The sequence below is a fragment of the Oncorhynchus kisutch genome, linkage group LG10 (genome assembly GCF_002021735.2).
Source record: "Oncorhynchus kisutch isolate 150728-3 linkage group LG10, Okis_V2, whole genome shotgun sequence".
Classification (NCBI taxonomy): domain Eukaryota; kingdom Metazoa; phylum Chordata; class Actinopteri; order Salmoniformes; family Salmonidae; genus Oncorhynchus; species Oncorhynchus kisutch.
The window spans coordinates 14,592,634-14,607,927 of record NC_034183.2 but is presented as its reverse complement, the minus strand read 5'-3'; the positions used below and the strand labels follow the sequence as shown (position 1 = coordinate 14,607,927).

The following is a 15,294-nucleotide window of genomic DNA, read 5'->3' as shown; positions in this document are numbered from 1 at the left end:
TAGCTCCTTCTAGTTGGATGGGTTCTGCTGGTGTACAGCAACCTTTAAGTCATACCACAAATTCTCAAATGGATTGAGGTCTGGGCTTTGACTAGGCCATTCCAAGACATTTAAACATTTCCTCTTAAACCACTCAAGTGTTGCTTTAGCAGTATGCTTAAGGTCATTGTCCTGCTGGAAGGTGAACCTCCGTCCCAGTCTCAAATCTCTTGAAGATTGAAACAGGTTTCCCTCAAGAATTTCCCTGTATTTAGTGCCATCCATCATGCCTTTAATCTACTCACGGCATGATGCTGCCACCACCATGCTTCACTGTGGGGATGGTATTCTCGGGGTGATGAGAGGTGTTGGGTTTGCGCCAGACATAACGTTTTCCTTGATTTCAAAAAGCTCAATTTTAGTCTCATCTGACCAGAGTACCTTCTTCCATATGTTAGGGGAGTCTCCCACATGCCTTTTGGCAAACACCAAATGTATTTTCTTATTGTTTTCTTTAAACAATGGCTTTTTTTCTTGCCATTCTTCTGTAAAGCCCAGCTCTGTGGAGTGTACGGCTTAAAGTGGTCCTATGGACAGATACTCCAATCTCCGCTGTGGAGCTTTGCAGCTTTTTCAGCGTTATCTTTGGTCTCTTTGTTGCCTCTCTGATTAATGCCCTCCTTGCCTGGTCTGTGAGTTTTGGTGGGGGGCCCTCTCTTGGCAGGTTTGTTGTTGTGCCATATTCTTTCCATTTTTTAATAATGGAGATAATGGTGCTCCGTGGGATGTTCAAAGTTTCGAAAACTTTTTCATAACCCAACCCTGATCTGTACTTCTCCACAACTTTGTCCCTGACCTGTTTGGAGAGCTCCTTGGTCTTCATGAAGCCGTATGCTTGGTGGTGCCCCTTGCTTAGGGATGTTGCAGACTCTGGGGCCTTTCAGAACCGGTGTATATATTCACTGAGATCATGTGACAGATCATGTGACACTTAGATTGCACAGGTGGACTTTATTTCCCTAATTATGTGACCTCTGAAGGTAATTGGTTCCACCAGATTTTATTTAGTGGCTTAATAGTCAAGGGGGTGAATACATATGCACACAACACTTTTCCGTTAGAATTTTTTTTGAAACAAGTTATTTATTTAATTTCACTTCAACAATTTGGACTATTTTGTGTGTCCATTACTCGAAATCCGAATAAAAATCTATTTAAATGACAGGTTGTAAAGCAACAAAATAGGAAAAATGCTAATGGGGGTGAAAACTTTTGCAAGGCACTGTTTCTCCTCTGACGTGGGCATGTTTTCAAAACAGACTCCTTTAGTCGTACTGCATTGCATATAAGGCATCCAGATCTTATGAAAGTTGCCCAGTAAACCCTTAATCTGGTATTAAATCAAATCTAGTGATACATAACTTCACATTGTGGGAGGATAACCAACCTTCCAAAAAATGCCAATGTATTTCTTAGCTACTATAAATGCTTGGTTGCACAGTTTCTTCAGATAATAGTCTCCAGTATCAACATTTCCAAGCAAACAAAAACAGGGAGAAGGGAGAACCTTTAGACATGCTGAGATAAAAGTACATGCTCTTAACTAGAATTCAACAAGCCCTCGCAAGACCATAACATGTGCAAATATGTGCCCTTTTGTGTTTTACAACTCCAGCAGAGGAATGACATTTCTGAGTGCATGTATTTCAGTGTCACTATGTTCTATGGATGGCCTTAAACTGCAGTAATTTATGTCTGAGAAGATATGAAGATGACTGGGCATTCAAACACATCTGTATCCATTCATCATCATCACTAGCTTCTACCAGATCTTGCTCTCATTTTTGTTTGACATGTTTTGTGTCATTGGGAAAAGCCTCTATCATCCCTTGATTGTCACGTTCTTCATAACGAGGAGACCAAGGCGCAGCATGATAAGAATACATTCTTTATTACATGACGAACACTAAACAAACTAACAAAACAAACATGACGCTATAAGACACGATTGCTGACATGCAACTACACATAGACAATAACGCACAAAACCAAAATGGAAAATGGTAACCTAAATAGGATCCCCAATCAGAGACAACTATAAACAGCTGTCTCTGATTGGGAACCAATTCAGGCCACCATAGACCTACATATACCTAGACATACCAAAACCCCATAGAATTACAAAAAAAACCTAGACAAGACAAAAACACACATACCACCCTCGTCACACCCTGGCCTAACCAAAATAATAAAGAAAACAAAGATAACTAAGGTCAGGGCGTGACATTAATACAGTTTTTAAACTACGGCGTGCGACATGGTTCAACAAGCCAACAAATATTCAGATGATACTTTTTTGGTTTTTAAAATGGCCGTCATCATGGAGTTAGAACTGGGATCATCTATACTGTGCTTATGAAGACACAAAAAAGGAGAGCAACAGCGAATTTAGCAAACAAGGCATTTGTGGTAAGTGCATTGGGGCTGCCATATTTTTGCACCTCTGCTACTGAAGTGCGAATATTGAAAATGGTTAATTGAAATTGACGAAACGGTCATCAGAAATTTTAAATAAAATAGTAAATGGTCAACAGTAAATGGCAAATGGTTAACAGAAAATTAACACTAGGCAAAAGTTACTCATGGGCAATTCCACAGTAACAAAATGATGCTGAGACTCAGATTTTTCATTTGAAGTTAAACTTACAAAAACATATTTACTTGAAGAACAGTACAGATACCAAGTTTGGAACCAGATGCCGGCACAAACACCACAAACAATCATTCTGTTACCAAACTACATCTACACTGTTCTTCAAGTAAATCTGTTTTACAATTTTCATTTCTTTATGGTTTATAAAATAAATAAAATAAAAATCATTCTGCTACCTTGGAATTGCCCTCATTACATGTGCATCGTCACAGAACCACTTCTTTCTGGTTAATTGTTCGCATGATGAGTAACCTTGCCTGATACCTGAAAAGTTGCAATGGCTATAGGCTTTTAGCGGACTAATCTGCTCTTCTGATGTGCAGAACACCCTTATTCTAACCCTGCCGTTCATATTGTGCCATGGCTCAGATTGGTCTCTGTGAGGAGGAGATCAAAGGATGGTGAATTGTAACTGAGGTGATTCAGTTACCACACATGCATGATGAGTAGGCCTAACCTTGCCTGAGACCTGCAGAGTTGCATTGGCTCCCCGAGGATTCAGCTTAGCAGGTCTATGCTGCGTGTTGGTTACATGAGTCTAAAATCAATGAAAAGAGAGCCGACATGGCTAGGATGTACTACTACATGAGGGTGCAGAGTTGCGCTCCTGCTTCACACCTCCAAGAAGAAATTTGAATACAATTCAAATGGAAATTGAAAAGTGAAAATGCTTAATTGGGTAGTTGGGAAATTAAAACAGACACTTGAAATTCCACTTTGCATTTGCGATTCTTTGTTTACCATTTGGCTTTTTCTGTTTACCATTTACAATTTTGATTTAGAATTCATTTTTTTAACAATTTCCAACCATTTTCTATTTTCATTTAAACTTTTCAATGTAATTGTGGCCTATTTAATGTGCACTGATACGATAATAAAAATACATTTAACATTTTCACAATCCTATTTAGAGTTTAAGCATTGCTTTTTCAAACTGGCACTCTCCACCCTCCATAGTTACATACCAGAACATTGTTTGCTCCTTTCAATCTAGGTTACAATATAATTCAATCTAATTGTGATGTCAATTCAAGTGTTTGCATTTTCCCTCAGAATGGTGGGGTGGGATGTTGAAGAAACCTTCATTATAATGCAATATTTCTTCTAACGAAGAAGTTAAGAAGTCCACAAGTTAATCTAGGTCTACTCTTGCAAACACAACAATATTCTGCCTTTTATTAGAGTGGAAATTATTTTTAATATGAACAAATTACTTTAAAGTTACATGGCAAAAAGTATAGTTTTTTTTATTGAGGGTTTGGTTAATAAAACATCTACAGACAAAGTTGAAGAGTCACACTTTATTTACAAAAATACTGAGAACCAAACAGTCCAGGGCGAGAAAGCAAGAGGGATAATTCCTACAACAGCAGCTATGGCTCCGTGCTGTAGACTGAGGCACGTCTTGGATGAATCAGCAAACAGTAAAACGTAGTTGTCTGAGCCATGACTTTAGCGTAAGTGTGTGTTGTTGTTGCTGCATTAGGCCTGTGTCCGGTAGTACAGTGGCAGTCTGGGCTCCAAGCAGCAGAACGGGACCACTTACTTTCTGCGGACGGTTTTACCCTTCTTAGAGCTGTAATACATCAGAAAGAGAGAGAAACAGAGTAAGACAACCAATGAAGAGACTATCGATGCCCATTTTTATCTACAAATAAAGACTTATGTTGACTTTAGTTTACTAAATTCACTTGAATCTAAATGACTTTACATCAAAGTAAGTCATGCTGTTCCATTGTTAATATGACATTGGTCTAACTGACAATCATCAACCACATCACATACAATTACATCAGACCACTCAAAACAAATCATAGAGTTTTCATGCTTATCCTTTATGACACACCATGCAGCTGCTGTGTGAGAACATTGATCTTTTGTGTAGGCTTTCTCATCTACTTGTTTTATTATTTTTATAGTATCATTTTGTTTTACCAAAGAGGGGGGAAATATTTTGAATTAATAAAAGTAGACTATGAGAGATTGGGAATAGTTAGGTTAACTGTCTGTGAGCTGTGTATGTGTCAGTATTGACTCCTCAACTTCCAAGGATAGAGAGTTTAGGAAATGAGGACATGTTGGAGACAATTGGCTATAGTTAGCGAGTTTCTGTCTTCTTTCAGTGGGAATGAACTCTAGACAGAATAACTTACCTGTGGAAACACACCATTTCTAAAGACTTGATTAGTGAACTGGCTTTTAGGACATACGTTTTCTGTAACTCAATGATTGAGCATCAGTCGGGTGTCCTATTCTATAGACAGAAACTTTATATCGCTCTGCAACTCTTTTAAAATTACATGGTGGTGTCAGTATATCAGGTGTAATATCCTCTCTATAGCAGAGAATGTTCTCTTCAACCTGAATGAGTGAGATATAATCAATACTCAATAATATTTCATTTTGTGTCTTCCATGGTGTTTTTTGTTGTGTCCTCAATCCATCATTGAACCTTTTGCATTGTTTCCATCACCTCCTGTGTGAATGTGCAACTTTTTCACAAAAGTTTCAGACCATGCACCACAGTGGGCCAGGAGAGCCCCCTGAGCTGTGACAACTGTCCAGCTCTACTTACAATTTACTCAGCTCCTCCACTCTCTTACGCAGGGTTGTGACCTGGAGGAGACATCAAAGCAGAGCTGTGTTCATATCTGAGAGGCCGTAACTAAGGCCACCAGGTGGATGGACAGACTCAGAGGCCCAATGTCATCCCTGATTTTACTCAGGTAAGACTTGGAATTTTACAGTGTATCTTACAATTATAATATATAACAGGGTGTCTTACATTAGCAATGTCTGTAAAAACCTACACTCTTAGAAAAAAGGCTTGCAATGGAGACCAAATAACGTTTTTAGGTTCTAGATAGCATATTTGTTTCTAAGAGTGTCAGGAAAAACGGGTCATATTTTGACTGAGCTAGACCTTTTATGAGGTCATGGCTGATACCAGTACCACCCATTCTGCCACAGTGTAATGTGTCATGTCCAGACGTATCTGCTCTAAGAACAGAGCCCGTCATATTACCAACTCAGCTCTTGAGTAGACCTAACATAAACAGCCCATAATTCTTTCAGATGTACATTGTCCTGTATGTGGTATCACTGGGATAGTGTACAGTATATTTCTATTTTCTTTAACCAGGACATCGGATACATACCTCATACTTCTGCCTCTTCAGCCTCTCCATGTTATCAAACTTCTCAGACTCCAGCGTCTTCATCCATTCATGCAGCTCCTTTGCCTTCTCCCTAGAGCAGAGCATGCAGAATGACTTGATGAGTTAATGTACAAATTCTCTGAGGAGAGTCCATATTCATACCTGTGGTTGAATACTTCATTCTGATTGGCTGAAGGGTGTTCTTAGAGTGTGCATTCATTTCAGATAACGGGACAGTTGCAAAAATTTTGTACAACTTGGCTATACCCGCTGTAGGCCCATTTATCCTTGCAAAAACAACACACTACATACAAAGTATTGTACATAAAGTAAAGCCCAAGTCTGTTTGTACTTGTACTGGGAATTTCCCAGACTCTTACTTCAGTTTTTCTTCATTCAGGTGGTCGATGTTCAGGACCTTGCGTCTGCCTGCCAGGATCTTCTTCTTCTTCTCTCTCTCAGTTTCCTTCTTCCCACCTCTCTTTGAGTCAGCCTGTTACAAATGAATGGCAGCGGTTACAAGATTAATCCGACATGTACACAAATAATTTTTTGGTGAAATATATGTTATATACTAGTAAATTATCTTTTATAAATTCATCATGTATGGTCCTGTGAAGACCGGTTGGTCACTGGTCACCTTCTGCAGATGGCTGCTGTAGTTGGAGCCCATGCTGGACAGGGCAGACTTCTTCTTCGCATCCTCATCAGCCTTCTTCTTGGCATCTGCCTCCTCCCTCTTCAGCCTCTCCTCCTGTTTTAGAGATCACAGCACAACGTCAGACATGTCCTATATTGACAGAACGCTGATAGTTGAGGACAACCCAGAGGGGTAAGTAGTGGTACTGGTGGAGGACACAAACCTCACGTCTGGCTGCACGCTCCTTCTCCTTCTCGCTACGGATCCTGTTCTGCTCGGCCCTCTCAGCCCTACGCTTCTCCTGCAGACACACACACACACACGGTTGGTTGTTATACCTTTGGCCACCAGTGGGCACGGCAACGTCTTATCGTTTTGTCATGGTTTTATTGACTAGGAACTAAATGTAAGCAAACAGGGATGAACTGAACTTGTCCAAAAAGCAAAACTTGTTTTAATTTACGACCTTGTTTATATTTTCATGTAATTTACTAATTCTCACTCACAATTCTTTCTTTGAGGGCGATGAGTTCCTCCTCCTCCTTCTTTCTATGCTCAAAGTGCGCATCGATCAGGGCCTGCAGCTCAACAAGATCCTTGTTCTGACGTTTCTTCTGAATGTCCTGTAAGGTTGGAAAATAGATCCACTTGTTAAGCACATGAAGAGTTCAAATTTGCAAAATGTAACTTTCTGGGGCGACATGACCAAATTCACATAGAAATATGTGTTGTAGATCTGTCATTCTCATTGAAAGCAAGTCTAAGAAGCAATGGATCTGTTCTGTGTGTGCTATTTCTATGCTTCCCGTTCTTAAATTTCGTTTTTTACTTTCGGTTTTGTACACCAGCTTTAAACAGCTGAAAATACAGTATTTTTGGTATGGAAAATATATTTCACAGCAGTTTAGATGGTACAATGATTCTCTACACTATACTTAGTGAACTTAGGTGAACTATTAGCATTTTAGTGGTGGAGCGATTTCTGCATAGTGCATCTTTAATTCCAAAACGAAAACCAATGCATATAGCGATTTGCATAAAACCCCATTTTCATCCACATCTAAATCTGAGAACAGTAATATTTTACATACACATGAAGGTATCCATAAGCAAACATTTTTTATGAAATTAGTTTTTTTTACCAAAAAATAGGTGGATATAGCGTTTTGGAAATAAAATGTCGTCATCTCTGACATTGGCCCTGGTATTTATCCAGCCAGCTGTCTCCAGATAGTCATGATGTATGAAGGACTATAGTTACTTACATCAAAGTCAACTTTCTCGCCATCAGGAATCTTTGGTGCCCTGAGAAGTGTCAATATAAAATAACAGTGAATCTATGGAAAATTTAAAACATAAAAATAAATAACGTTTATTTTTACGCATGTAATCAAAGTGTAATAATGTGATTTATTATAAAGGTTATATCATGTAATAATGTTAGGGGTAATGCAACATTGTAAGAGAACAGAGAACTGAAAGGGAATTTCAAAATATATATATATTTTTCTGTTTACTGCCGCTAGTTTGTTTTCTGTTGCTTATGTTATATTTTATGTTATGTTGTTTCTTGTTTGTATTCAAATGAATCACATATTTATAATTTGATATGATGTTGACCTAAAACAAGGACAATGAAATAATAATAATAATAATAATAAGATATATCTGAATAAATACATTTCTGGTGGGCTAGGCCTATGTAAAATAAGACAGCTGAACGTTTTGACTATCACACTTAAGAATAATTTTAATTTTAAGGAGAGATTGAAATGGAATTGGGAATAGGAATGCAGTCTTTCTATGCAGTAATATGTTTCTAGATATAAATGTGTACAATGAAATGAGAGGTTACATGAAAAGATAACTTACTTGAACTGTGGCCTGTGGGCTGTATATTAAGAAATGAAGAGGACAAGTACATGTTATTGGGTTAGAAATGCACACATCAGCAAATACAGCAGATGAGTAATTCTCAGGCAAAAAAAAGAATCAGGCATTACTTGGATGTTTTTACATTAAATGGAAAATAATGGGTCTGCAGGTAGATATTCCTGATTGTAGCCTGGCTTTTCATTTGAGGTAGTCAATGTTCGTTAGTGATTTAAAAATCAAAAGAAAAATAACCACAAACTGACAGAAATCTAAATCTCACATATTTACTTAACATAAAAAACTTTGCACACACAGTTGGAGAATATACACTTGTTTTATATGTGCAGGATTTAATTCTAAAGTGTGGTCTGGTTTTAGAATAAGGAAAGTCCACTTGTATATTTAATGACAATAATAAACTGAAAAAACTCCTTAAAGACAGGCAAAGTGTTTAACTTTCAAATAAAAATGGTTAAACAGTATAGTGTTGACGGCTTGTCCCACACACAATTTCCACAAGCAAGACAACACATATGTCATTGTTAGAAGATGGACTTTGAAGTTCTTGACTTGTTATTTCTCTTGTTATGTGTTTGGTGCACACCATGCTAATATCGAGTGGTTATAGCAAGGAGGGTTGAACAGTGGGGTCACTGCAGGGTTAAGCAAATGTTAGCATTTCATATTCTTTCATCCTTTTTCTTAACCCCCCCCCCCCCCCCCCCTCAAACTATACCATTTATAATGGATTTTTTTCCCTATCAGATCTTAATTTAAATTTTGTTTAGAGTTGGCTAATTTCGCAGTGCTCCTTGATCTGACAGACAGGCATGACAACAGACATTCCCCCAATATAGTGAGACCTCAAACCTGGGATATGGACAATATAAAGCCAGTCCTGTATACCGACCAGAGTGACACAGATAATTCATCTTTAATCAACGGACCTTCCTCTTCATTGACCTCTGCATGCAGAAAGCAATGAAAATAAAAGTTAATTAAACAGCAATAAGGGCTGACTAATCAAACTATAGGCTGCATACTGTAATATAGTCTACCTACGCTCACGCATTTATGTCGTCTCTCTTTCATATTTGAAATATAAATTATACTTTGTCGGGCTAAGCACTATGAATTACTTTAGCTTAACACTTCAACAGTGTGTGGAACAAGAGTTATGGATTTGTAAATGTATCTCACACAATAGCACCTCAAAGTTTAATTCAGTTAACAAGTAACTGTCACAACAAACACATGTGCATGTATAATAGAGATTATTCCTTTTCAGGGTCATAGTAGAAGCACAGGGGTAAGTTTTCTCCTCTTAGAGAAAGGGGCATAAACACTGATAATGACTTACATCGGGTTGCCATATATTTAATTAATCATCAATGGTGTGACTGCCTCTTTGAATGTATAACATGTATTATTACTTAAAAAATATATATTTGTAACATTAAGGATCATATTATAGGGTTAGAAGTTTGCACTAGAAACACAGCCCTATCTGTCTGTCTGTCTGTCTGTCTGTCTGTCTGTCTGTCTGTCTGTCTGTCTGTCTGTCTGTCTGTCTGTCTGTCTGTCTGTCTGTCTGTCTGTCTGTCTGTCTGTCTGTCTGTCTGTCTGTCTGTCTGTCTGTCTGTCTGTCTGTCTGTCTGTCTGTCTGTCTGTCTGTCTGTCTGTCTGTCTGTCTGTCTGTCTGTCTGTCTGTCTGTCTGTCTGTCTGTCTGTCTGTCTGTAACAGGTGGAGTGCACTGCTGCATCTACAAGGATGATAGAATACCACATGCCAACATACCTTCCTCTGCCTCTGGCTCTGGAGCCACTTCTACCTCTTCCTCTATCACTTATTCTTCAACTACCTCTTCAACTACCTATTCAACTACTTCTTCAACTACCTTTTCAACTACCTCTTCAACTACGTCCTCTGCTACGGCTACACAACATGCCTTGAGTAACCAGGGAGAGGAAGGGGGGTGGATAGGTTAATGAATGGAAGCATGAGAAAGAGCTTGTGTTCTTTAGAGAAAGAGGAAATTAGTTCATGGTCGTGACCACCAGGTGGCACTGCATGAGGCATAGACAAAAGCAAGCAGGAGAAAGAGTTAAGTTGTCAATGACTAGATCTGCAGAGGCAATACTAGACATATTATCTTATCCCTCTTCTTAGGGTGGCAGGTAGCATAGCATTGGGCCAGTAACCAAAAGGTCGCTGGTTCGAATACCCGAGCCAACAAGGTGAAAAATCTCACGATGTGCCCTTGAGCAAGGCACTTAACACTAATTTGCTCCAGTGGCGCCGTACTACTATGACTGACCCTGTAAAACAACACATTTCACTGCACCCATCCGGTGTATGTGACAATAAAAACATAATCTTATGAACAGGGACCTGATGAAGTGAGGCGTTTGAATGAGGAGGTAGCATTAGTCTGATCAAGTGAGGTAGCATTAGTCTGATGAAGTGAGGTAGCATTAGTCTGAGGAAGTGAGGTAGCATTAGTCTGATGAAGTGAGATGTTTGAATGAGGAGGTAGCATTAGTCTGATGAAGTGAGGTAGCATTAGTCTGATGAAGTGAGATGTTTGAATGAGGAGGTAGCATTAGTCTGATGAAGTGAGGTAGCATTAGTCTGATGAAGTGAGGTAGCATTAGTCTGATGAAGTGAGGTAGCATTAGTCTGATGAAGTGAGGTAGCATTAGTCTGATGAAGTGAGATGTTTGAATGAGGAGGTAGCATTAGTCTGATGAAGTGAGGTAGCATTAGTCTGATGAAGTGAGACATTTGAATGAGGAGGTAGCATTATTCTGATGAAGTGAGGTAGCATTAGTCTGATGAAGTGAGACGTTTGAATGAGGAGGTAGCATTATTCTGATGAAGTGAGGTAGCATTAGTCTGATGAAGTGAGGTAGCATTAGTCTGATGAAGTGAGGTAGCATTATTCTGACGAAGTGAGGTAGCATTATTCTGATGAAGTGAGGTAGCATTAGTCTGATGAAGTGAGGTAGCATTATTCTGACGAAGTGAGGTAGCATTAGCGTTATCCAACATGCTACGAGCTACATGAAGATCCAATGAGTTGAACACACATTCTCAAACACACTGAAGATCAAGAGCGAAACAATGACAAATTAGTATAGATGACATGACCGTCTTCGTAGTCTGAGCGTCATTGTTTTTTTACCTTCTCCCTCGCCTCCATGGAGAGTTTTGTTTTTTTTCGGAGAAAGAAAGCAGTAAAACAATAGTGTTACCAAAAGAACCCGGCTGTACCCAATATATCAGTTTAAAATATTTAGTATATATAATATACTGTAAATATGGGTACAGTAGGGATCCGTTGTATGCGTACACAATACAGTCCTCCATAGCTAATCAAATGGTATCAAGTTCCCAGACTTTTGAGCAGACAAAACATTTCATGGCCTGGTATAATAGGCTTGATTCATCTACCTCCATAATGAGGAGACACATTATGTATTTGTATTTAGACAGAATATGGGCAGACTAGGAGGACAGTATTACTGGGAAAGGTCTACAGAGCTGCAGGGAGCTGTTGCTAACAGACTAATAATATATGTATGTAGTCTGACATTTAGAAAATAATTTAAAGGTATGCTTTAATTCAATCTAATTTTTGATGTATAGGATTCATTTACCGCACGGCCTGTTATCAACATTGGCTTCTGAAACCATCCTGAAACTGGAAGTTCAGCTTTACAGATTGAAAAGATCCCTAAGTCACGGCTTTCTCCACATTCACAGTATCATAAACAAAGTCAATATATGCTGTTGAGCTGTAGAGGGCAGTATTGAACACAACTTGAACTCCAAGGAGGGAATCCAAGTTTGTCCATTGCATCGAACTATTCTGCATAGAGGACTGAAATCAGTTAGGCATTGTTTCAAAAACATACAGAACGATCCAGCATACGATTGAACAATTACTGATATAAAATGACTATGATAATGACAAGAGACAATAATGATATCTAGCAATAATAAAGTAATAAAGTTACTTACCTTCGCTGTGAAAGGATAGAAGAAGATATTGCACGTTTATTCAGGCAGTCAAAACAACATGATGCATGGGAAATCTGGATGAAGTAATTGTGAGGATGAAAACTAATGTTACCAATACTTACACTTCCTCTGTGTCAGACATGATGACAGTGGACTTTGCACCTGAGGTACAAGGGAAGAAAGAGAGACACTTTCACTAAGACGCCAAGGAGGCCACGCCCAAGTCACTAGAAGTATTTACAGCATGGGGTTATGGTCCCAGGCTCTAAAATGTATTCTCCCCTTACCAGAACCCAACCCTAATATAATAACATTTCACCAACATTTTTTAAGAAATTGTGTTACAGGAAAAATGTGCAGGATTTATAAAGGCATGCTTTTGAATCACAACCTTTTGAGAACTGTTTAATAATTAGTGTTAGGAAATGGTATAAGACTGAAATTCAACACACTCACAATTCTGCTTCTCAGACAATAAATGAGACCCCCATACAGATATGTATGCCTCCTTCCTCCCCTCCCTCTCCCCTGGCCCTCAAGTTAACTTAATCTCTTGGTCAAATTCCATGCCTCAACATAGGTGCTAGGAAACGCCTATCTTTAGAAACATGATGCCCTAGCTCTTTATCAACATTTTAAAGGCATTCTGTCACTTTCTAGGCCAATTTTAGTAGGCCATTGGCTACCTCCCACTGGGCACACAATTTCAATTCAATTACATTGAACCAACGTGGAATCAACGTTGAATTGACGTCTGTATACAGTGGGCTTTTGCTTCTGATTTAGTTTTTGTTTCGCAACTTATTGTTATCTTGTCAGACAATGTTTTTGTTTCGCAACTTATTGTTATCTTGTCAGACAATGTATCATAATCTGATGAAAAATCCCCAAAGTATGCAATTTGAATTGATTAGCATACATTACCAGGATGTTTACATTGCATTAGCCTTTGCATTTGTAAACCGTCCTCCTATAACTGTTAAGGCCGCCCTGGAGGCCTCCTCGCACATCATGACTATTCCCACAGACAGCTGCAAATGTCTCTGAGAAACATGTCCAGGATCCGATTTCCAAAGCACAGATCAGGTTCTTTGTCTAGGAATAGTATCAGTAATTCTAATTTAATTTCCTTATGCAGGCTACTCCCTCACATAGGCATTTCAGACACTTTTCTCTGATTCCATGGTGACATATTAACTTGTCATAGATGAAAAACAAAAATGGGGTAAAGCGGAATAATGAAATTACATCAAACTGTTTGATAATGTAAAAGAAGGAAAGTCAAAGATTGTTTCTTGAAATCCCAATACTATTCTGATACCTAAACATTTCTGGCTTGATTTCAAAAATCAGGCTATAGTTCAACGGGCACTGTAACGGTAGTAGTGTCTATGTGTTTATCCTAAGTATGGAAGGCTTAATGCACCACCATGTTATCCTAGTTCACGGGGATCCTGGATAACATAAACTATCAAATGTCACACCTTCCTCTCTATGACACTATCTCCAACACTGCTGCGACATACACTCAAGCAAACATATCTATTCACCAGATATCTGTCCAGCTATCTGTTTACCGTCTCACAAAAGACCAGTATAGTGCTAGCAATACTGTTCCCAACCCTAACATTGAGGTAGCTTTGAGCATATCTTTAGATTCCCTCCTCTTAGCCTTACCTGTTACTTAAACGGTTGGATCAGCTCCACAACATAGCTACAAGTCTTAGAGGGCCATTTGTAAATCCCAGGTTTAACGATAGCCAGTTGGAGCCAGGCCTCACCCCAAACCCTTTGTAGCACCCAAGACCCTTTCACCGCTTAAGTCACTTTTACCAGCACATAGCAGATACTACAACAACAACAACAACAACATACTTTCACACCTATTCTAGCATTTCATGACACAAAACATTGACACTTGTCTCAAGTCATTCTACATGTCCAGTGGCTTTCAAGAATGATGTTCTAAGAAAATCCCACCTATTCAATGTAGCCGACCGTAACTCCAAATGTCAAAGCAAAAAGAGACACCCACCCTCTACTGATCAAGTCAAGATAGAAGCTTTTATAGAAACCTGTATGTTCCCTTCACCTCTCCTTATCCCCCTGGGTGGGTCCTCCTCACCCTTGACCTCAACACGGAGCAGCTGACTGTTTTAAAGCCTGAGTGTTTTAACACAGTGGCAGTGGTTTTGCACGTGTCGATTTAGCTGTTCTTGAAAGGAGACAGCTAGGGGGGCCCTGAGATCTTAAAATTGCACTTGATCTTAATCTTTTTATCTCTCTCTCACTCTCTCCTCTTGTTCTACTCACTCACTCACTCTCTCTCTCTTCCTTCCAACCCCTCTCTCTCTCTCTGTCTCTCTCTCTCTCTTACCTCAGAAAAGCGTACAGAAGAAATGAGCTCCCTGGTGGCCGAGACTGGCTGTAAGGTTCTGCAGAATTACCACCCTGATTATGTCCTTCTGTTATAGTGACACTTGATCCACGGGGGGTCCCTATTGGCCAAGGAGCCGTAAGAGGCGAGGCCGCGGGATGTCTCGGCGTCTTAGACCCGGCACTCAATAAGGAGATGGATGGATTGTGGGGTAGGGAGGGAGGCCTTAAGTTGGGAGAGGGACAGCTAAAATACCCCTGTTGCTATATTTGCTGTCATGTTAGGCAAGCAAAAATAACTTAAAAGTTAAACAAGACAGGAACGTCAGTGAGGCAATCAGATGGTGGACTTGTTCCTTTTCCACAGGACAGGGAGCTTAGATAGATACATAAACATAATGTATGTCAATGGCCCGATCAAAGGACGACAGGATCTGTGGACAGTCTGTGTAACTGTTACTGTACTCAACCCTTGACATTATTTGCTGAATCAACAATCAATGTCTTCAGCAGTTTTAAAATAGACTGA

General features: G+C 39.3%; 1 protein-coding gene and 2 long non-coding RNA genes across 4 annotated transcripts; 2 read left to right on the top strand and 1 right to left on the bottom strand.

The window, feature by feature from the left end:
- Positions 1-3,978: 3,978 nt before the first annotated feature.
- Positions 3,979-14,848, bottom strand: tnnt3a (troponin T type 3a (skeletal, fast)). Of its 2 annotated transcripts, XM_020492370.2 has the most exons (13): positions 14,767-14,848; positions 12,512-12,551; positions 12,390-12,394; positions 11,551-11,562; positions 8,363-8,381; positions 7,756-7,795; positions 6,997-7,113; positions 6,714-6,791; positions 6,491-6,604; positions 6,231-6,343; positions 5,851-5,941; positions 5,268-5,308; positions 3,979-4,268 (listed from the first exon to the last, which is right to left on the bottom strand). In XM_020492370.2, the coding sequence occupies exons 2-13, from the start codon at positions 12,529-12,531 to the stop codon at positions 4,235-4,237; spliced, it is 684 nt and encodes a 227-aa protein (XP_020347959.1). In that variant the 5' UTR covers positions 12,532-12,551; positions 14,767-14,848; the 3' UTR covers positions 3,979-4,234. The 2 variants fall into 2 exon arrangements, with proteins under 2 accessions (XP_020347959.1, XP_020347960.1); XM_020492371.2 differs by lacking the exon at positions 11,551-11,562.
- On the top strand, positions 10,666-11,182 carry LOC116375797 (uncharacterized). Its single transcript, XR_004211161.1, has 3 exons — positions 10,666-10,922; positions 10,963-11,058; positions 11,099-11,182. It is a non-coding gene; the product is annotated as an uncharacterized LOC116375797 (long non-coding RNA).
- On the top strand, positions 11,237-11,497 carry LOC109897799 (uncharacterized). Its single transcript, XR_004211162.1, has 2 exons — positions 11,237-11,322; positions 11,395-11,497. It is a non-coding gene; the product is annotated as an uncharacterized LOC109897799 (long non-coding RNA).
- Positions 14,849-15,294: the final 446 nt, after the last annotated feature.

What these genes read in the sequence shown, in the direction of transcription:
- tnnt3a (XM_020492370.2), bottom strand. Translation starts at nt 12,531, where the DNA reads ATGTCTGACACAGAGGAAGT. An exon ending in AGCGTGCAGCCAGACGTGAG is followed by an intron (nt 6,605 to 6,713) that starts GTTTGTGTCCTC and finishes TCTCTAAAACAG; the next exon opens with GAGGAGAGGCTGAAGAGGGA. An exon ending in TGAAGAGGCAGAAGTATGAG is followed by an intron (nt 5,309 to 5,850) that starts GTATGTATCCGA and finishes TGTCTCCTCCAG; the next exon opens with GTCACAACCCTGCGTAAGAG.